A 23,358-nucleotide genomic window follows, 5' to 3' on the forward strand; every position below is an offset into this window, starting at 1 on the left:
TAATAATCTATTCTATTTTATTCTGTTGACCTTACCACGACGGTGGAGCACATGTAATAATCTATTCTATTCTACATGACCTTACCACGAAGCTGGAGCACATGTAATAATCTATTCTATTCTATATTTTGGCCTCACCACGAACCTGGAGCACTTGTAATAATCTATTTTATTCTATTCTACATGACCGTACCACGAAGCTGGAGCACTTGAAGAAATCAAAGAACTGTGTTCCCTCATTCCGACTCTGGACGGTCTTGCTGTTTACCACTCGGTTGCTGAGACCCTGGAGACACATGCAATAGACAGTGACCCTGGCACGGCCATCCTGAGCCGCCGGGGTGGCGCTCCTGACAAGGCGCATCGCATACGTGTGGGCATCACATCGATCAGCGGTGTAGCTGAGAACGTTTTGGCAGAAGACCAGAGTTCTGGTCATATCGGAGAGGGGGTCTCCTATTGATGAAAACGAAACGAAACGAAACGACATTGAGTCTTTTTTTCTTTTCTTTCCTTTTTTTTTTTTTTTTTTTCACCAAGGTAATTATAAGATACTCAAGTGTACTTGCCTTTTTTTTCTTTTTGCTCACCCAGCTCTGTCGATTAATAATTTAAAAAAAGAAAAAAAAAAGAAGAAAGATGGTGATGGACGAGCAGGGAAATAAGACACGCAAATGTATTTACTTCTCTTGCCCACCCAGCTCTGCTTGCTTTTTTTTATGATAATGATCAAAAAACATATTTCAAAACATATTTCGGTGTCCGATATTTCTAGATCTGCAGAAATCCCTGTTCGACAAGCATTGAAAGTACGACACCATCCATTCAATTTTTTTTTTTTTCTATTCATTCTAGATCTAGTTAATTCAGTATCCACTTTAAAGTATTCATATGCAGTAAACACCTCGACGATCATTTAAGAAATTCTTTTAATTCAGCAGTAAGCTTAAAAGAGACGTTGCCATCGCGTCAGGCTTTGAAACATGTTGTCAAGATCTGCACAATCCAGTGTTGACAAGGCTGACCTTAGTGAAACGGTCGACTCAAATTTTCTTTTATGTTCATTCCAGTTAATTCAGTGTCCACTTTCGAATATTCTATGCAGTAAACACGTCAATAATGTAGTTAGTGACACAGTATGTGTTCTGTCCAGAATTTCTATTTCTTTGCTTATAATTGCGAACTGACAAGAAAAACGCGGTCAGTGACGTCTTATTACAAGACGTTCGGGAAGCTGCAAATGGGTAACAGCATTTTCGGAATCCAGAACTAGCATCAACGAATTAAACCGTTAATGATTCCGAAATACTGTTAAAATCAGGAGACGAACCTATTATTGGTATGACTGTGAAGATTTTTTTTCCTACTATGTTTAACTTTAAGCCAAATTTGGTATTGGCAGACAAAGTATTTCCAGAGAAAAATGGCGATGTTAAAGTTTACCACGGACACACAGCCATAGACACAGACAACCGAACACCAGGTTGTAACAAAGACCCACTTTGTTTACACAGAGTGAGTCTAAAATTATATTCAAGAAAAAATGAACGCCTATGTTCAGCTATTTTGAGGATTCTCCTGGAGTTGGTAGAATTGAGCTTTAACTTACCTATTTGGTCTAGCTTTATTTTGACGACTTTCCTGTGGTCAGTAGAGTTCACATCGCATCGCTGACGACGTCTGCATCTGCATTGAGTGTCAATTTCGTTGGGAATACCATGGCAGCTCGTAATATGCGCACACGGCGTGTTATTTTCACATCTTGGCGTTCGTCTTGCCTCCTGAAATGTAAAACAAAAGACTCGTGCGCACACACACTACACAAGCGAAAAGTAATGTAAAGTAAAGAAAGCAAACGAAAGCTGATGAAGATTGTTCGTGAAGTTCTTTTTTAATTTCGTTGAACGACAGAAAACAGACGTTTATAATCATACACGTAATGTTAGTCATTTTGATCAGTTAATTTCTATTCAGAGACATTCGAATAGCAAATTATTCTGAGTCAGTATAAGTATGGAAACGTACTCCCTGACATGGATTGATGGAAATTGTGTGTGTGCGTGTGTGTCTGCGTCTGTGTTTCTGTGTGTTTGAGATACCGATGCTGGTTAATAGCAATTATCTTTCAGAAAACATGTGATTTATCGATGATATTATTGTAGCTAGAGATTGAGTAGGATAACAATACATAAAAAAGGGAAACGATATGAAGATTTTCGTTTAAGTATGACAGCTTTTCATACAAAGACGGGGATCACATGACCGCTGTTTTGAAAATAGCGCGGGTATGGAAATGTATGCCGTTTCGTCTCTTCAAAGTAAGTGTAACGGCTTGAGAAAGCCTTATGAGATTCTTTTCATTTTTTGACACGATGGTTGTTTCGCATTTTATATCAGTTAAGAGATTTATGGATTAACAAATAGTAAAGAGTGGTAATTCTCTCCACACACAAGGTACAGAACTTCAAGCCAGTGCTGCTAACGCTACCAATTCAGCTAGCACACAGGTAAATAAAAGGTACATTGGAACAAACCCAGGGGAAGGGGTAGAGTCTGGGTTTGTGTGTGGAGAGAGTTACCACTCTTTACTATTTGTTAACTCTTTCCATACGAACGGCGAAAGAGACGCCGTTAACAGCGTTTCACCCCAATTACCATCATCAAAATGTTGCAAGCGGAAGGTTCTTACACTGAAGAGGTGAATGTTGACAAAGAATACCACAATTCTGACGACGGAAGCTAAAGGTTGGGTCATTCAGACACCCACTGGACATCCGAGGGGTGTGTGTAGAAGAGAAGAGAGGACTGGCCGTACTGAGTGAGTTAATCATTTGATCTCCTGGCCTCATTGTTTATTAATTTTAAGAGATTTATAGACTCTGAGGGGGCCGGGCCACACCCAGGTCATGACTCCTGGATGCCCTCGCATTGCCGCCTTTTTTTTCAACACAGCACAAAACAGCACAACCCAATGTTCCTCACTCACTTGCAAAGGAGAGTTGGTCAACCCAATAACCACCAACGCGGCAAGCGCAATGAACATCTTTGAAGTGACTCAGGCTCAAACATTTCGGAATGATCACTCACACACACAACCAGATTATCATAGTCTTCTCTCTCAGTGTCTAGGCTGCAGTTTATATATTCCTCCATGACTGCCAGGCCTGCAGTTTTGACAGTTAGACTGCAACAATGTAACGGCTTATTGAAAAGGCGGGAACAACGTCATCGCCACTGAGTACGTCATTAATGACGTAACATAAGCAGCTACATGACTATTGATCGCTGAGTCAGCCGTTTCAGAAAAAAAAACAAACAAAAAACCAACGAAATCTGATATCTTATCCTACTTTTCAGACATTCGTAAAGATAGACGTATTTCCATCTTATCCTACTTTTCAGACATTCGTAAAGATGGACGTATTTCCATCTATGCATGCATATGTATGTTAACATTAAATATTTATCCCTTTCCGCTCCCCATCTCTTTTTCCACCCCACCCCCCTACATTAATCTCTCCCCCCACCCCCACCCCCCCCTTCACCCCTTCCGTCACTATCCCTCTGTCTCTTTCCCCATCCCCTCAGTTACCCTCTATACGCCCCCACGCACTCGGCCTTAAGTTGCAGGAAAAATACCCCTCAACCTTCTCCACTCCTCACTCTGGTTCCCCCCCCCCCCCCCAACCCCCCCAACCCCCTCTGTGTTTTTTTATAAGCTTACTCAGCTTACCCCAGCCCATCTCCCACTTTTGGCTTCAGATGGGTATTATTTCCATTTCTAACTTGAACGAGTCCGTTTTATGCAACAACACATAAATGTTTTAAGATATGAAAAGTATTTAGATACGGTTTACATTATCTAAATTGCCATTCGGATATTCTTCAGATCATATATCTGTGCATCCGTATATTTCTTAATATGAAAGAAAATATCCCTACAGCGTCTTGACTTGAGAGAGAGAGAGAGAGAGAGAGAGAGAGAGAGAGAGAGAGAATTGTGTTCTTTTTCTTTAATACAGATAATATGTGCATATATATATATATATATATATATTGTGTGTGTGTGTGTGTGTGTGTGTGTGTGTGTGTGTGTGTGTGTGTGTTCTTTCTTTCATACACAGTGATATTATCTGTGTGTGTGTGTGTGTGTGTCAGTGTGTGTGTGTGTGTATGTGTGTGTGTGTGTGTGTGTGTGTGTGTGTGTGTGTGTGTGTGTGTGTGTGTGTGTGATAGTTTTGTCACGCGTTCAATTGTGTTTGTTATCCTCGGAAATAAAAGAATTTTGTCATGTCTTGTCTTTGTCTCTGTGGGGCTGTGTGTCTGTGTGGCTGTGAGTCTGTCTGCTGGTCTGTCTGTCTGTCTTCTGTCTGTCTGTATCTCTCTCGTTCTCTCTGCCTCCATCACTCCTTCCCAGCATTATTTGTCTTGTATTTAAACCAGCCTGCACGCTTTGACGCTTCCTTGAAACTGAAAGTAAACCGCCAACAACAATAACCCTGGGTTTGCGGACTGCTAGTTAGCTCCCTTACTATTCTTCAGTGCTAGAGAGCAGATTTTGCAACTTCCCATTTGTTTCGTCTGCTTCCGTCGAAACAAATATTCATACAAGCTTGAATTAAGAGCGAAAATGGAAACGTTACCATAACTTTTGAAGTGTAGTGTTTTGTGTATTTTTACTTTCATCGGCCTTTGTACGGTAAGAAGCTTTTTAAATCCGTATGAAAAACATTTTAAGCCATAGTGTTACATCAGCATGTGATGTGTTGTATTGACAAACACATCATGTGTCGATCTTACTCTTAGTCATTTCGATTTGACGTGTACGTTCAGCTTCACACCACGGATGTACATTGTGCTCGTTCAACGTTCGTTTATTAAAAAGAAAGTTTGTAGCAAGAAAGGCAGTCAAATGGCACCATAAAACTGAAGAATTGTCTTATCAGTCGCAGCACACACTGTCACACACACACACACACACACACACACACACACACACACACACACACATGTACACAGTCGCACAGCTCTCACATCTATCATTGTATCAGCCTCTCTCATACCCTACACACACACACACACATACACACACACACACACACACACACACACACACACACACACAGACTGGCAGAGTGTAGTTGTTTTGGCTAGAAGTTAAATGAAAATAATATAACTGACACACAGCACTGTCATATACAGTCTCAAATCAGAGTAGGTCTCCACATTTGCATATGTATACATCTTTGTCATACTAAACTGTATCATCTTCATAAATGAAAGAGAAAAAAAAAGTTTTAATTTTGTGGCCTTTTATAGTTCATGCCCTTCTCTCAGTGACTTCCACTCCAGTTTCTTCTCCATGTCCTTGCCAATTAGGATTTAGATACCATGGAAAGAGAACTGAGTGTGGTGTGTGGAGTCGAACAAGAGAGAATCTAAGTGCACCAGTTCCCACGCTCGCTAATATTTTCTTCCCATCCTTGAGAGGTGGTCTGAATGTTATATACAGTCATTCAGATGAGAAGTTAAACCAAGGTTCAGTATGCAGTTTGCCCTCAGTGCACATTAAAGAACTGACAGTAACAATAAAAAAAAATTAAAAAATATTGTCCCTGGTAAAGTTCTGTAGAAAAATCCACTTTGATAAGAACAAAAATACTTACAGGCATTAAAAAAAAAAAAAAAAAAAAAAAAAAGGATGGCACTGTCACTGTGGCAACACATTCTCCCTTAGGATAGCAGCCCGAATTTCACACAGAGAAATCTTATGACAAAAGAGTAAAACAATACAATAGAGAACTGGATTCTCACCCAAGTGTCCTGAGTTTGATCCCCTGGATGGTGAAGGATGGAGGTTTTTCTGATCTCCCAGTCCCAGACCAACATAGTTATGTGCAGACATGTATTTGTATTTGTTTGTATTTGTATTTCTTTTTATCACAACAGATTTCTCTGTGTGAAATTTGGGCTGTTCTCCCCACGGAGAGTGCGTCGCTACACTACAGCGCCACCCATTTTTTTGTATTTTTTCCTGCGTGTAGTTTTATTTGTTTTTCCTGTCGCAGTGGATTTTTCTACAGAATTTTGCCAGGAACAACCCTTTTGTTGCAATGGGTTCTTTTACGTGCGCTAAGTGCATGCTGCACACGGGACCTCGGTTTATCGTCTCATCCGAATGACTAGCGTCCAGACCACCACTCAAGGTCTAGTGGAGGGGGAGAAAATATTGGCGGCTGAGCCGTGATTCGAACCAGCGCACTCAGATTCTCTCGCTTCCTAGGCGGTCGCGTTACCTCTAGGCCATCACTCCACATAGACTAGACCCCCTTTTAAGATATATGCAAGAAGGGGATCAAGTGCACACATTGAGGATCCTGTAATCCAAGTAAGAATTTGATGGTTTATAAATGGGAACATGAAAATGCCCAGCATGCACCAACCAGAAAGATTCATCATCAGACTGACGTTGGTTATGTAATAGAAGGATAAAGAACAAATTTGTTATTAAAGTCTTTGATGCTGGCAGAATCACGAACACTGCCACTCATCGAGCTTGGACAATGGGGCAGCAAAACAAAACAAACAAGAGAGGCAAGGCCTTCAAGACTCACTTGTGATACACTTTTAAAAAAAATCCAAGCTTTTTATGTATTGGGTATAATTTCAAAATGTAATGTTTAAGATGAGAAAGATCAGTTTAAAGCAAATTAAGTCCCCTAGCATTAATTACAGAGTAATTTCCCTTTTTTATTATCTGCAAAATAAATAAAACTTCCATGCTTAGCAAAAGAAGTTCCTGATTGAACAAAAAATGATAATAATGACTGCTCCTGTTGTTGGGTCAGAATATCACATCAAAGTGCCAAGTTTAGAGAATGCAAAAAATATAAATATAACAGTAAATGCAGTTTGCATATAATTAGGCTTCTTTTTTCTTTTTCTTTTTTTTTTTTTTTGTGCCCATCCCAGAGGTGCAATATTGTTTTAAACAAGATGACTGGAAAGAACTGAATTTTTCCTATTTTTATGCCTAATTTGGTGTCAACTGACAAAGTATTTGCAGAGAAAATGTCAATGTTAAAGTTTACCACGGACACACACACACACACACACACTCACACACACACACAGACAACCGAATACCGGGTTAAAACATAGACTCACTTTGTTTACACAAGTGAGTCAAAAACAACAACAAAAAGGTTGCAAAACATAAAATGAAATCTTAGTGCTGACAGTCTTGCTTTTGATGCATAAGTAATTTCAACAGTGATACAGAGAACTTATTTGAATTTTCAAGTGTTCTGTATCATGAAGTATGTTTGACTGTAAATTGATTTTGTATGTTAAGTAAATTTATGTTTGTGTGATACTCAAATTTACCCCCAACCCAAAATGGGAGCATGTATGTGTGGGGGGTGTGGGTGTGTGTGCATGCATGTGCGCATGTGTGTGTGTGTGTGTGTGTGTGTGTGTGTAAGAGAGAAAGGGAGAAAGTGAATGTTTTTCTTGACTCATACAACAGTTTGCAAATTTTATTATTATCAGTCAACAGTTTCTTTTTGTTGGCATTGGTTCCACAACAGAAATATGCTCTAGTCTATTTGGTCAAGATTGAGTTTGATTACAATAGCCACTGCTTGCATTGCTGTAACCATTACATGCGTTGGTTAGAATCGAATACCGGGCGACAGGCACCATAGCTGAATGGTTAAAGCGTTGGACTTTCGATCTGAGGGTCCCGGGTTCAAATCACGCCTTGTGGGTAAAGGGTGGAGATTTTTACAATCTCCCAGGTCAACATATGTGCAGACCTGCCAGTGCCTGAACCCCCTTCGTGTGTATACGCAAGCATAAGATCAAAAACGCACGTTAAAGATCCTGTAATCCATGTCAGCGTTCGGTGGGTTATGGAAACAAGAACATACCCAGCATGCACACCCCTGCAAGCAGAGTATGGCTGCCTACATGGCAGGGTAAAAACGGTCATACACGTAAAAAACCCACTCGCGTATATACGAGTGAACGTGGGAGTTGAAGCCCACAAACGCAGAAGAAGAAGAAGAAGAAGAATACCGGGCGTCCCATGTGGAGGACCAAAAGAGCTGATTGTCATTTGTAGACCTGTGTATTCTTTATAACAGATATTGTTTTGCCCTCTTCTGTTTGTTTTCAGTTAAGTTCCAGTCCATATCATTTGTGTCACAGTTCCTTTTCACTTCCCATCACAGTACTTATTCACTTGCTCTGCATGGTTTAAGCGCATCAAACATTGACAGTGATTAGAATTAAGTTTGTTTCATATAATGTAGATAAAGCAATATCCATTTACTATTGATATATATCCTGTTTTGCAGGTTTTGCCAAAACACAGCAACACTGTGCGACAAACCAGATACATACATATCTGGTGACAGAAAGGAGGTTTGGCATCATGTCCAACATGACAGTGACTCTGAACGTTGGTGGTGTTCTGTACACCACCACATCCTTCACTCTACAGAAGTACCCAGAGTCCATGCTGGGGGCTATGATGAGTGGGAAACTCTCCACCACTCGAGACGCTCAGGGTAACCTCTTCATTGACAGAGATGGCAACATCTTTCGGCATATACTCAACTTCCTGAGGACCTCTGCTCTGTGCATCCCTGCAGACTTTGTGGAAATGGACCTTCTGCGAGCAGAAGCAGACTTCTATCAGATCGAGCCGCTGGTGAATCTTTTAAATCAGCACCAAGAGCAGCAAGCATTGAAAGGAACGGCCTACTTTCTGGAAATCATTGAAGTGAGGACAGGGTCCACAGCAACCATGCCGACCAACAACTCTCGTGTCAAAACTATCCTCTCTGGCCGCAAGGATGCCATCTTGTCTCTGCCCCCTTCCCTCATCGGGTCGGGTGTCTTGGAGAAGCTCCACCATAAAGATGTGTCAGAGCATGCGGAGTTGGAGCTGTATGGAAGCAACATTCGCCTGAAGATTGGTGAAGCCTTGCAAAGCAGGGGGTGGCACCAGGCAGCTTCCAACTTGTCCACATCGTCAGGCTTTGACACCAAGTCCTTGCACAACTGTCTGATCATCGAGCACAGCTACAGAGACCGCTGGTGTCGGAACCTCAATGATGAGGAGAGCTTTGCTGTTCATCCTGATCATATAAGTGCTCAGATAGAAATTCTTACCAATGACTCTGATCCTGATTCGTATGAAGTTTGGTGATGGGTGGTTTGATGGATGCAGATCTTGTGATACAATTTTTGTAAAGGACAATCTTTTTCTTTGGTGGAGCCGGCTGATGACATGCTTGTTTCATCACTGTCTGTTGGACTGTACAATCACTTAATGACTGATTATATACTGTTAGTGGCTGTTGCCATCTGTACTTACGTTTGTCTCTGTGCTATTGCATGTCTGCTTGTTTTTGCACATTTATATGTGTTTCACTGAAGGTGTGCCCAGGAAAGAGAAACAAAATAGGAAAGTGTGTTCAGACTGGTGCATTTATGGTATTCTTGGTGGTGCAAAGGGAAGATTTTGAATGGGACATGATAGAGTTGGCTGAATTAAATGTTTATGGTTAATGAGGACAAGAAATGTAAAAAAAAAATAAATAAATAAAATAAAATTTAATATTTTGCAGAAGGCGTAAGATGTATTTAATCAATTAATTATGTGAAAGCAATTTTGTTTTTGTTTTATCTTGTTGCGTGTGTGCATGTTGTGTGTGTGTGAGCATGCACGCATGTGTGTGTCAAAAAGCAATCATGCATTATCATGGGGTTTTTTGTGATATTTATATATAATCATGTCATAAAAAACACGTTTGTGTTTGTGGAGACTGGAAAAAAAAGTTTGGTTGCACATCATAAAGCAGAGTAATTACAGTGCCGAAATTCTATCATGTGAGATAGTGAGGGTTATGGTGGAAATCCACACAGAAGATTAAACACGCATGTTGAATGTCCTGTTACCCAGGTCAGCATTCAGTGGGTTATGGAAATATGAACACACCCAGTACGCACCCTTGGAATTGACAGCTGGTGAGACTTTACAGAAGATGAATTCATTTCTTTCTTGCATTTTGTTAACATTGTCATTCTTTGTTTATTTTATTCATTCATTTTTTTTTTTTTTTTTTTTTTTTTTTTTTTTTTTTTTTTTTTACTGAGTCTATAGCTTATTAGTTAGCATTCATTGTAAAAATTGTTCATGGCAAAAAAATTGTTTCTTTACATCAGGCTTAGTAAATCTGAGCATTTCCCTAATGAGTCATATTCTGATAAGTGAACAGAGATTAAAAGTGACAAAATAAACATGCACAAGGGCTTTGTTTCAATCAGCTTTGCTTTTTATGAGTAACAAGAATGGCACTGTCTCTGCTTTTTTTGTGCTCATCCTTTTGAAGAACTTCTGACTGGTCCTGAGAAGTGAAATGTTGATTAATTGACTCCCACGCCGCTCATTTACATTCCCCCATACACGGCCACACCCGGGTTCGTCCATCATAGTTCCAGCGTCGGCAGTCCACAGGGAACCATCGATGTTAGGTCGCCAGGAGGCCACACACCAGAGGAGACCCTGCACTGCTGCTGAGTCACTTCGGTGGTGTTCAGTGGATAGTTCTTTTTTTCTGGGTTTGCGGAGGAGGAAGGTGGCAGAATGGTTAAGACGCTTATCTGCCAATGCAGTGTCCATTAGGGTCTGAGTTCGAATCCTGGTCTCGCCCTTTCTCCCAAGTTTGACTGGAAAATCAAATTGAGCTTCAAGACATTCGGATGAGACGATCAACCAAGGACCCAATGCAGCATCCTTGTATCCTGTCTGTTTTGTTCCTTTTTTTTTTTTTTTTTTTTTTTTTTTTTTTTGCATACCACTGAGAGAAGGAAGATTTCAGGAACTGTTTTTGTTTTTACTGTGTGACTTCCCCCATCTAGCTTGCTGGGCTACATTCCCATTGCTTCATGGATTATCACATCAGGTCTTCCTGCTGGGAACAGATGTGAATTTCTGTCGTGTTGAAGCATGCAGTTATAGATGCCTGGTTTGCTTGTTTTTTGGACGCGTGATACTTTCTTGTTTGGTGCGTACTTTTTGTGTATTGTTTTGACACTTGCATATCATTGTTTACAGCACATCAGGAAAACAGTAGTTATTATCTTTCACGCAGTTCTTTTTTTTTCTTTCTTTTTTTCCTTTCTCTTTTTCTTGATCTGTTACAAATGCAGTGTTTTGGCAAATACCGTGCACATTTTTTTGTGGATTTTTAAAAATGTGTAATTGTGTTCATTGACCATTACACCCATTTATTTGTTTCACCTAAATTTGTGGGTATTATTACAAAATCCAAACAGTATGCAACCGATAAGGGATTAAATCACTGTCTGCAAACATGTAACTTCTTGATTAACAACTGAGGCCATTCTCCTTTTAATAAGAGTTGTGAATACAATGATATAAAAATTAATATAAAGTTCTCATTGTTAATGGTGAACAAGAGGATATGTTTGTGGGTGTGAGCATGTTCCATACTTACCTACAATGAATCAGATGTTTCCTTAAACAGGGTTATACTGTCATGGCTATTATTTCAGAAGGAACTTGTGAAAATCATTTTCTTTTTCTGCATACATTTGTCACAATGAATATATTCAATTAAATTTCTGAAGCCCCATTCGATTTTGAGATCTCACAATATAACAACATATTACTCACAAGATATAGAAATAATCATGTTTTTTGGTTGTAATGTTTTTTTCACAAGAAATTATAAGAGACCAGAGTAATGAGACTGCATGCTTCAGTAGATTACATTTTGTGTCACAGTAGCCTGTATTCAAACCTTGTCAATAACACTTTGGACAAAGTGTCCGTAACAAATGCCATTCATCAGTTGCACACCATCATATCTTCTGCAAAAGACACAAACATATTCAGAAGGCTCGTTTATCGTATGTTCTGCTGTTGATCCAATAAACTCTTGTGCCAAACATTTCACTGTCGCCATTGTCATCTTTCTTGCACAGTGCTGCTCACCTGAAACATTTAATAATAATAATAATAATAATAATGGTACTTATATAGCGCTGAATCTTGTGCATAGACAAATCTAAGTGCTTTCACACCAGCCATTCTCACGCATGCATAACTCTAAAACTGGAGAAACTAAAGACAGGGAAGAGGCAGGGAAGGGAGGCTATTTTGGGAAGAGGTGGGTTTTAAGGCCAGACTTGAAAGAGCTGAGTGTGGAGACTTGACGAAGCGAAAGAGGAAGTTCATTCCAATTGCAAGGTCCAGAGACAGAGAAAGAACAGCGACCAACAGTCGAGAGTTTGAATCTGGGTATGCGTAATTGGAGTGGATCCGAAGCTGATCGTAGTGAGCGAGATGGAGTGTAGAGGTGAAGGCAGCCACAGAGATAAAATTTCTTTTCAACTGACCATTGTGTATCCTTTATGAGCGCAACAGGGCAGCAAAATCCACTCACAGCAAATTTCTGTTCAAAACGTAGCAGTCAGCAGGTCTGCCTAAGAGTTGTCGTGATCCATTTATGTAAGTGGGTGCACGCCAGCTTGTGGTAATAATTATATAGAACTGGAAAGAAAAAGCCAGTTTCAATTTTTTTGTGTGTGTTTAGTTTACATTTGGCTTATTATCCTGTTTTGTTGGGGTTTTTTTATATGAAATAGTGTGGAATATTAAGGCATAATTACTAATCAATACCAAAAAAAAAAAAAAAGAAAAAAATAAAAGCCAAAATGGGTCAGCTTTTATTTCAGTTGCTGTTTTTGTTGTTGTTGTTATTTTAAACACAAACTAAAAGGCTTTACCAATTGTTTTGGTCATGGAAAATCTTCAGTTTTTTTTGGGGGGATGCCCAATGGCATGATTAGCTAGCTGGTGAGAATTAATGCACTATTATCTGGAAAAGATTATTGGCTTGTATGTTTGTCATGTCTGGTTCAACCCAGAAACATTGTTCTCATTTTTTAGTTTTTTTCACAGGAATGATGAGTGGATGGTCACTATGAGAATGTTTTCATCATGATGAGATACTGTGTGTGTGTGTGTGTGTGTGTGTGTAATTTTTTTTACAACCAAAAACAAAAAAAACAACAACAAAAAACATATGTATACAAGATCATCAGTAATCTGATAATTATGAATACCCAGTTTGTTTTGCAGTTTGGAGTTTGTGACTTTTGTTTTGTTTACCCTTTCTATCTGGCAGATATGCTATCCATATTTAAAGCTTTCCTTAAAAAAAAAAAAATCCATATTTAAAATTAAAAGAAAAAAAATCATGAGCACACACAGGGGACTCAAGTGAGTCTGTGTTATTTGTGATTGCAACATGTTTCAGCAACAGTCAGCACTGGATACTCACTTCTTCCTGTCATACTGGTCCATTCACCTATATTAATTTTTCTCTGAAAGCCTCTAGTATGTTTTTTTTTTCTTTTCCTGTTGTCCAACTCCAGAAATACAGAAAATAATTAAAATTATTTAATACTTTGATAGTAATCACATGCTGTTGATCCATTCAACAAAAAAACTGCCCTTCAGATGGGAGGACAATATCCCTGAATGGACAGGCCTTTCTCTGAAAGTCTTCAGTTTTTTTGTTTTTTTTTTGTTTTGTTTTTCCTTGTTTTCGACTTGATAATCTTCCTATGTTGTATTCTTTTCTGAGAGCGAGTTAGTCACCCATTGGCTATTTTTGGTTTTGTATGCCTGTTACTATAATTATATATAATTTTGTGTGAAATTGGTGGAAGTCAGTGCCAGATGCATGTTTTGACTCACTCAGTACGGCCAGTCCTCTCTTCTCCTCTACACAGACCCCTCGGATGTCCAGTGGGTGTCTGAATGACCCAACATTTAGCTTCCGTCTTCAGAATTGTGGTATTCTTTGTCAACATTCACGTCTTCAGTATAAGAGCCTTCGCTTGCAATATTTTGATGATGGTAATTGGGGTGAAACGCTGTTAACGTCGTCTCTTTCGACATTCGTATGGAGAGAGTTAAGGTGTATGCGCATGATTGTGACTATACTTGACTGATTTTTACCCTTTTTTTGTTTGTTTGTTTGTTGTTGTTGTTTCCTGGGATGTAATCAAAGATGAATAAATAAGATCAATAAACAATGGATACATACCATTTTTTAGCAGAGGAAGAATGCAGGGGATGGGGGAAGTATGAATGGGAGTGGGTGATATTGAGATCATGTTTGTGTACATGTGTAACACATTGCCACTGCTTTTATTATTCAAAAAAGAAAGAAAGAAAAAAGCTTTTGACACAGTGTGAATTTTCTCATCTCTTTGAGAAATATATTACTCGTCCCCATAAAAATTGAAAATACATATATATCTGTTCTTCTTTTGAATGGTCATGTGAGAGTCTCATTCAAAATCCAGTCTTAGGATGATGTGTGTGTGTGTGTGTGTGTAATTTGCATGTGTATCTCTCTCTCTCTTACTTCCATCCTTTGGGCACACACAGTCAGAATGTTGTTGACTGCCTCTGTTTATTTTCTTCATTTCTACATACTCAAGGTAACAGTATGTAAGCAAGAAAGTCATTAATACACAAAGAATATGGCTTCATACATACAGCAGATGCTGCCATGATACATACAAGTATACACACCTGCTCTGGCTCTCAGAAATAACATAAAGCAGATGAAGAGACTCACAGAGACATATTTCCAAACACACTGGTGAAAATGTGAATCACACACATGCATACTTATACACAAATTGGCATGCACACATACACACATGCGCACGCGCACAAACACAGTGGAACATATACACCCACAGGCACAGGCACACACACACACACACACATTCTCTGCTCCCTTTCAGCTAGTTTCCATTGAAACAAGGGGGTCTTCTATTCTGCGGAATACAGCCAGCCATTTTTCTCCTGAGTTGCGTGTCACTTTCTGTCCTTCCTCTGTGCTGTTGTACAGCTGTTGAACCACAATGTCTGACTCCTGAAATAGAAAAAAAAAACCCAAAACTTTATTAACTCTTTCATTGCCATATGTAACTGTTCACTGCCATAGGCTTCTTCTTCTTCTGCGTTCACTGGTATGCACACGAGTGGGCTTTTACGTGTATGACCGTTTTTACCCCGCCATGTAGGCAGCCATACTCCGTTTTCGGGGGTGTGCATGCTGGGTATGTTCTTGTTTCCATAACCCACCGAACGCTGACATGGATTACAGGATCTTTAACGTGCGTATTTGATCTTCTGATTGCATATACACACGAAGGGGGTTCAGGCACTAGCAGGTCTGCACATGTGTTGACCTGGGAGATCGTAAAAATCTCCACCCTTTACCCACCAGGCGCCGTCACCGTGATTCGAACCCGGGACCCTCAGATTGAAAGTCCAATGCTTTAACCACTCGGCTATTGCGCCTGTCATAGTCAACTTCAAGAGCTCATGTCAAAGGGACCCTTTTTCACATTGTAAATAAGCATCCAACTTTCCTGTGCAATAGGAAACTGACTAACCTTCTCCCCCTGACAAGTTTAAAGTGAACCAGTCCAATGTGTTGTTTTGACACAAACTGTATAACTGAGAGCATTGAGTCTAAGATATTTGGCGCTGCGGTGTGTTATTCGTATAAAAAAAAAACTTGGCAGCGATATGTATACATTTTTTTTCTTTTAACCCATTCAGTGCCAGAAAATGTTTTTGTTTTTTCTAGTGCTCTCCCCTTGTCATGGAATTTTGAGGATTCGGGGGTAATATATATATTTTTTTAATCTAGCTCAAAAACTGTAAGAGATACAGAAATGAAGTGGTAGTTTTGTGAAGAAAAATGAATAAAGATTCTTAATCTGGACTTTTCCACCCGTTTTTGTTGTTGTTGTTGTTGTTGTTGTTTTTTTATTAGAGATAACTATTCAGACACTTCAAACTGAAGACAACAATGTTTGTGCAACAAAATTTCCTCCACCACAGAACGACATAAAGAATTTTTTTTTTTTAAACCCACCAAAATACAACTAGAAATGACATGCTTGCTGTCAGTTTATGCCTGCAGATGAAAATATTACAGGTTCTAAGTTTATGATAACAATCACAGCTCTTGTAAACATGTAAGTAAATAACTGTCCCGACAATGAAGAACATGGTTTCAATCAACATAAAAGGTCAATCCTATACTCAGAAACTGTGCAGTCAAGATTTGTGACACCAAAGAATTTCCACCTGCAGAGAGGAAAACCCTTTCACAACAGTCACCCCATCCAGGCAGCAAAACTTGTCTTCTATGCCGGTTTGCTTCCTCTGCAAACAGGTCAGTCATCTGATCAGTGACAAAAATGTGAAAAAGTAAAAAAAAAAATGATGTGTTTCCAGTCCCGTCTGTTGCATTTTCAACCCTGGGCTTCATGAAAATCATGGATTTTTGGCAGGTGTCCAATCCACGGCAGTATTCAGTGACAGCAACAGTTCCCTGATGTCCACAGCCTTTCACACCCTCTGACTGGCCAATAACCTCTCGTCTCCCCCTTCCCAATAATCCAGGCACATACTTGTCCCTCTCTCTGTCTGTCACTGTCGCAAAAAAACAACCAATGTCATTCCGTTTTCTTACCAGCTTATCATTGGGTACTCTCTCAAACAGAGGGAACCCGGTGAAGTGCTGTACCATCCACTCATGAAGATCTTTGACATCTGTGATGGTGTACACCAAGCCCTGGAAATCAAACTGAAAATTATAAACACCTGAATTTGTATCCAAGGTGATCGTGGGGTGGTTCATCATCAAGACAGAGTTCATAACATGATAAAAGTTGGGTTTTTTTAAGAATTGGGTTTTCTTTTAAAAGATAAAATAAAACAAAATGTGAAATATTCCATCAGAATTCTAAGTTCAAATTAAATTAATAGGATAAACAACCTTGGCCTCAAAAATATTTTTACAGACAGAAATTGCAGTTCTTGTAGCAAATGAAAATCCTTGTATGGAGCATAAGCCGGCACACCAACCAAAGTGACTTTCATGTGGGTTCTCAATAAACTTTGGGCCTCTGGCGTTTCAAAGGGGACTTTTTTTGTGTGATCAAAAACGTGAACAAACCCTGCCATGAGAAGTCTATGAGTCAATGCCTGTTACTGACAGAACTAGTTCAGGCAAAGGAGGAAGGGAGCATAACGGTTAAGACGCTATGTGCCAATACAGCATCCAAGAGGATCTGGGTCTGAATCCCAGTCTCACCCTCTCTCCAAAGTTTGAATGGAAAATCAAACTGAACATGTAGTCGTTTGGATGAGACAATAAACCAAAGTTCCATGTGTGTAGTACACACTTGGCACACTGAAAATAAACCCACGGCAACATAAGCATTGTTCTCCAGCCAAATTTTGTAGAAGAAATCCCCTCTGATAGGTATACAAATATATATATATGCACTCTAGGCCTGACTAGCGCACTGTGATGTGCTGCTGGCTAGGAGATGTGGCATACCATATACTGTCCAAATGCAAAGATGCCTCCTTGAGAAACTGAAACTGGAACTCGGGTGAATGAAGCAGTTATGTCCCATGTGGAAGAAGAGTGACCAAGACAGATGCTTGGTGAGTTCATTGATGTTTCCCCCCCTATATCATGAAGCAGAGGTATAAGTCCCTTGCATGTAAGCCCACCAACCTACAGCAATTCAGGGGTGAATTTGAAACGTAGCTAAGAGATACTTTGCTAAAAATTAAACATCTGCAAAATGTATATACCCAGACCAACATACTTATTGTTTTGTATGTCTTTTCTTTCTCTTTCTTTTACACTTTTACCCAGCTTCAAAACCGTGTTTTGCACCATCAATAAACCTTGTAAGCAAACAGGAAGTGTAAATTTAAAGACTGGCTCATATAAACACAACACCACCTTAATTTTCTGATCTATTTCCTAACATTCACTGATTAAACTGGAAAATATGACAAACCATTACATCACTATCGTAAAATCGTTTTAGATATAATAGGCAACTGAGTTTGAGACTAGATGCAGACAATGCCAAGACCTAGCTCATCATCACAATATCCATCTGTCTGCAGTACTCAGCCTAAATCGATACTTATAACTCTGTAGCTTACCAACCATACAATGCCAATACCTACCCCTATGCGTGTGACATATGCATATTCTGCAAGCAATGTCGGACTGATGATTCTCCACTTGTGCTTGGTTTTCTTGAAATGTGGGTCAGGAAACAGGAAGAACATCTTACTGAGCTGAAAGAACAAACTACAGCACATTAAATTAACATTTCATGTTTGACAATACAGACTCATGCATATTACATATACATGTGTATATCTGTAAACACAACACACATCAAAGACTTGTTTGCTCACAAACACACAGAGCCAAAAAAAAATGCCAACTCACCTCCTAGACACAAAAAAACACAATACAATACAGTAAGAATGCCCAAATATCAAGTCCATAAAAAAAACAATTAAAAGGAATACACACACACACACACACACACACACACACACATTCAAGTTTTGTAGAAATTATTTTACACACAGGCAAAAAATAGAGAAAATAAGAAAGACCGACCTGAAGAGACAACAGGAGAGAAAAGGCAAAAATCCAGAAAATAAAGAGTCACAGAAAAAAAAAAAGAGGAAGTTTCTGGTACAGAACTTCCAGAAGATGGGGAAACTGTCCATAAATGAAAGAGTCCCAGGTCTCCTCACAGCCGGCGCAAGTAACTAACAAACTCAAATGGAATAATCAACCAGAGAAAGAAATCCCACCTAAAAATCTGCATGGGCGCTATGTGGATAAAAGAAAGAGCTTTTGAAGAAAAACAAAAACAACAGAGTATGTCACATGGGGGTAAAGGGGTTTGTTTTTTGTTTTTTTCCTTCTATATCACAAACTCTAGAAAAGACTGTTACTTAGCATCGTTGCTCAGACAGTGGGCAGGGACATGTCTTACTTGCTCCTTGGCCAAGCATACACTGGTTTTTGGGTTGTTGTTTTTTTTTTATTATTATCATTCATGAAAAATCACCCACACCAAATACAAACAACAGGGAAAGGACCCATCTAGAATACTGGCCAAAGGGAGCCAATTTATTTACAAACTGTGGTTGATTTGAACAAATCTTTATTCAGAAAACATATACAACAAGCTAATAGCTAATATAATGCTCAAGCAAGCGTTTCAAATGATTCCATGAAGCCATCAACAGAAGACAAAGCTGTCCTCTGCAGAAGAAGCAACTGGAAAACAACCCAATATCAACACTGGCCAAAGGGAGCTTATTCAATCACACACTGCTTCAAACTTGCAAGAATACTGGCCAAAGGGAGCTAATTTAATCACACACTGCTTCCCAACAAAAAATACTGGACAAAGGGAGCTAATTCAATCACAACACACTGCTTCAACCCATCAAGAAATCTGGCCAAATGGAGCTAATTCAATCACACATGGCTTCAACCAAACACACCAAACGGAGCTTTTTTCATCACACTGCTTCAACCCAAGAAGAATACTGGCCAAAGGGAGATAATTCAATCACACACTGCTTCAACCCAACAGACCAAAGGGAGCTAATTCAATCACACACTGCTTCAACCCAACAGACCAAAGGGAGCTAATTCAATCACACATTGCTTCAAAGGGTTCAAAGAAGCAAGCAACAGAAGACACACCTGTCCTTTGCGGAAGAAGTTGGGCAGGTATTTCATGGCATTGGACCGCAGGCAGGCAATGTTCTGGTACTGGCCCGGTGTCTGTTCGCGGAGTGCCTTGATGCGGTCCTGCACGTAGTCCGACACCTTCACCCGGATCTCTATTCCCAGCATCAGAGTGTCAGGAAACAGGGGGGACAGTGCCACTGGAAAATCATATCATATCATGTTGCTTACTGCCCAGCAGACAACAAAAGGGGCCATTTCTGGGTTGATCACCTGTCAGTTCTTAAAACCAGTCAGATAACATAAAATAATGTTAAAAGGTTGCTTCAAACAATGTTGAAAGAACCATTTCTTTCACATCCCGCTCAACCGACATGAAACTCAATCTAAGCTAAGAAAAAAAAAATTTTTAAATAATAATAATACAATAAAAAATATATATAAAAAAAAGAAACAGTGTAAAAAGAAAGATTGTATAAACAACGTAAAGCTCATTCCACATAAAATTCAAATCAAGTTGAAAACAATTTCCTTTAGGAACCAACAAATGGTGTTTGGGGAGACATCCCAGAACAGGATCTTCAAGGAGCTAGCCGTAATATGTTTGTGCCTGGTATCATGCAGATCCCAGAACATGTCTGACACTCAGAGGCTGGATGCATGACACACACCATGAAGACTCTTCACCTTTCAGAATGAAAAAAAAAGTTGCATAAGAATACACAGCTTGCAGCACATGGTCTCCTCGTTCCTGTTTCCTACAATGGGAGAAAGGAATTCCTCAAGGTCAGGATGGATCTGAATAAAGCTTGCTGTCAGTCTGAAGGTTCCATTCCTCCTGCCAGAGGCATCCCACACGAGAAAGAACTCTGGGCCCAGGGTAGTGCGACACTTTCATATGGATCTCTCTCCCCAGCTTGAGAGTTCCAGGAAACAGTGGGGACAGTGCCACTGGAAATCAACATGGAGCCTTAGTACTCTAATATCAGTTAGCAGACTCAGACAGACGAGGTTGTGATCATGAATAATTCGTCATCCAAGATCGACGTAAAGGAGGTTACTCCACAAGTACTGCACACACCTGTCACACTGCACAACTATGCACTGAGACGACGAAAAAATTTGAATGGAACTCAGTGAACTCTGGCGTACACGCGTAGAGTGGTGGCCTGGTGGTAATGTGTCTGCCTACAAAGCAAGAACGCACAGGATCCAATCCCACACTCAAAAGTATTTTCTCCCCCTCTACTAGACACTGAGTGATGATCTGGACGCAATTCATACAGATGAGACAATCAACCAATGTCCCTTGCATAGCATGTACTTACCGCATCTAAAAGAACCATTGGCAACAAAAAGGTTGTCTTGGGCAAAATTTTATTGAAAAACCACCTTAATAAGAAAACAAATACACTTGCTGGCTGAAAAAAGGGTGGCACTGCACTGTTGAGACATGTTCTCCCTGGAGAGAGCAGCCTGAATTTCACAGTAAAGAAATCTGTTGTGACAAAGAGTTATACAATACAATACAAAAATTACAATACAATACAATACAATACAATACAATCAATACAATACAATACACACACCTGTCACACTGAACAACAACAAGAGCACTGCAGCAACAACAAAAATGTAACGGAACAGAACTTTGTGAACTCACAACCACATTCATGCTGCTTTGCCCAACTCAAATAGCAGCATCCAACAACAATACTGGCACACACAAAACTTACACTGATTACTCCACAGCACTTCAGTGTTACTGCATGAATGTGTATTATTTCATGTACCATCATTGCATCTCATATCACTAAACAGAAAATAAAGCAGTCGTTATGCTGCTTGAAATTTAATAAAATTATATTTGTTCCAAATATAAGCTGTAACAGGGCAACTCAACAACCATAGGTCTGTAACATGGCACACCCATCAATCTACCATGGTAGGGCTGTAACGGGGCTAACCCAACCATAACAGGGCAGACCCATCAACCACAGTAGGTGTGATACAGGGCACACCCAAGAGAAAGAAAGTTTATGACGCTTTCAAAGAAACAAGATAAAAACGACATTCACATGTTCATCCAAATCAAAATTCAAGCAACATACCAAGCAGTCCTCCATACCCGCAGCCGATATCCGCAAACTCTACTTGTTTGTTGCTTTCTGTCACACTGTCACCACTGTCTGCATTGGGGGTGAAGTAGGCAGGGTAATAAGGGGTCCAGTCCATGCCATCAGGGCTGACTGGGCTGAAACAAAGTCAAACAATACTGTTAAAGAATATGTAACCACCAGGTCAAACAATACCGCTATGACATAAAAAAAGAAAAAGAAAAACCCAATCTTGTAACTCACTAAATGCCATATGGCATAAGCTTCCTGTCTGGGAGGTGAAAGCATCAGTCTGTGCCCATTATATTAAGTATTATCATCATTAACATTATTAGATGTGTCATGTTTCATGAACAAGTGAAATGTTTTTATTATCTGGGTTAAGTACTTAATGACATTATCAATGCACTTACAATGTTACATCAAAGGACATATATATGTGTGTGTGTGTGAAGTGATGTGAGTCAATTACAAAAGACTAATGATTTTTATTGAGGCTTTTATCTGAATCTTTACTAATGTCAGCCACTGACAAAGTAGCATACATATACTGGCACAGAAATATGTCAGTCTGCTGCAATAATTGTATACCAGTAATCAGTTAATCTCCGATTAAAATGACTGAAAGTGACTCTTTGTTTCTCAATCTCTCATACACACACAGACAGTGACAAAGAGCACACACACACACACACACACACATACAATCTTTCTCTCTCGCTCCCTCTCTCTCTCTTTCTGTCCGTCTCTCATGCATTCATGTATGTACACACTCACACTGTCACAGACACACACACTCACAATGCAAGATGATATCTCTCAGAGAGTGCATTTAAACTTAAGTCAAAAGTCACTGAGTTGGGTCCGATTTTGAAAACAATGGGGGTTATATAATCTCTGTAATAGCTAGTCTGCTGAATTGGGACGAGACGGTGAGACGACACTGAGTCACAGTGACTGATACAGGCAGGTAGGGAAGAGATATATATTGCAAAACAGAACTCAAATACTGGTGAGAGAGAGATAGATAGGCAGACAGACAGACACTAAGAGGAGAGACTGAACTTTTCGATTAGCATTGACTGACAAACACCGAGGATGAAAACAAAAAGTACTTTGTTTCTAATTCAGCTCATGAAATCACACGCAATATTGTCAATAAGATCGGGGGAGGGACGAGGCGCAGACAAAAAAAAAAAAAAAAAAAAAAAAAAGAAACCACAAAAAATATTCCTCACTAATCCAGGCTATGATCCGAAATGGGATTAGAATGCGCTCGCTGCCTGTAGTATTTCTTTTGTGGAAGTTTTCCTGCCATGTTGATGTTGACCTGACACACAAATGCAGGGTTAACACCGGAACCACGCTTGATCATAGACTGAAAATAAAAAAGTCAAACGAAGAAAAAAAATATTTTAATCATCAAAACATTCAATTGTTCAATGATAATAATCAAAGCGGATTATTATGGATAACGTATTGGCAGAACATGTAAAAAAAAAAAAAAAAAAAAAAAAGATTCAAACATTTTATCTGCCATAATCTTCGTTTCGGGTCAATCCAAC

The 23,358-nt window shown here is 39.5% G+C and overlaps 2 protein-coding genes across 4 annotated transcripts; one reads left to right on the top strand and one right to left on the bottom strand.

Moving 5' to 3' along the window:
- The first annotated feature begins 4,574 nt into the window (after positions 1-4,574).
- LOC143286442 (potassium channel regulatory protein-like) lies at positions 4,575-10,101 on the top strand. Its single transcript, XM_076594008.1, has 2 exons — positions 4,575-4,699; positions 8,361-10,101. Exon 2 carries the CDS (start codon positions 8,438-8,440, stop codon positions 9,215-9,217), a length of 780 nt encoding a protein of 259 aa, XP_076450123.1. The 5' UTR covers positions 4,575-4,699; positions 8,361-8,437; the 3' UTR covers positions 9,218-10,101.
- A 799-nt stretch (positions 10,102-10,900) lies between these two features.
- On the bottom strand, positions 10,901-23,160 carry LOC143286443 (tRNA (guanine-N(7)-)-methyltransferase-like). 3 transcript variants are annotated; one of them, XM_076594010.1, is made up of 7 exons: positions 23,032-23,160; positions 21,788-21,930; positions 19,692-19,876; positions 18,137-18,250; positions 16,614-16,715; positions 14,847-14,996; positions 10,901-12,031 (listed from the first exon to the last, which is right to left on the bottom strand). In XM_076594010.1, the coding sequence occupies exons 1-6, from the start codon at positions 23,109-23,111 to the stop codon at positions 14,862-14,864; spliced, it is 759 nt and encodes a 252-aa protein (XP_076450125.1). In that variant the 5' UTR covers positions 23,112-23,160; the 3' UTR covers positions 10,901-12,031; positions 14,847-14,861. The 3 variants fall into 3 exon arrangements, with proteins under 3 accessions (XP_076450125.1, XP_076450126.1, XP_076450124.1); XM_076594011.1 differs by lacking the exons at positions 10,901-12,031; positions 23,032-23,160 and adding an exon at positions 22,909-23,031 and having other exon boundaries at positions 12,093-14,996; XM_076594009.1 differs by lacking the exon at positions 10,901-12,031 and having other exon boundaries at positions 12,106-14,996.
- Positions 23,161-23,358: the final 198 nt, after the last annotated feature.

This window comes from Babylonia areolata, chromosome 10 (assembly GCF_041734735.1).
Source record: "Babylonia areolata isolate BAREFJ2019XMU chromosome 10, ASM4173473v1, whole genome shotgun sequence".
NCBI lineage: Eukaryota > Metazoa > Mollusca > Gastropoda > Neogastropoda > Buccinidae > Babylonia > Babylonia areolata.

Excerpts from the sequence above, each read along its gene's own strand:
- LOC143286442 (XM_076594008.1), top strand. The coding sequence starts at position 8,438 with ATGTCCAACATGACAGTGACTCTGAACGTTGGTGGTGTTCTGTACACC.
- LOC143286443 (XM_076594010.1), bottom strand. The coding sequence starts at position 23,111 with ATGGCAGGAAAACTTCCACAAAAGAAATACTACAGGCAGCGAGCGCAT. Across the intron at positions 19,877-21,787 it reads CGGGTATGGAGGACTGCTTG|TGGCACTGTCCCCCCTGTTT; the intron begins GTATGTTGCTTG and ends ATGATTTTCCAG. Across the intron at positions 14,997-16,613 it reads GAGTACCCAATGATAAGCTG|GAGTCAGACATTGTGGTTCA; the intron begins GTAAGAAAACGG and ends TTTCTATTTCAG.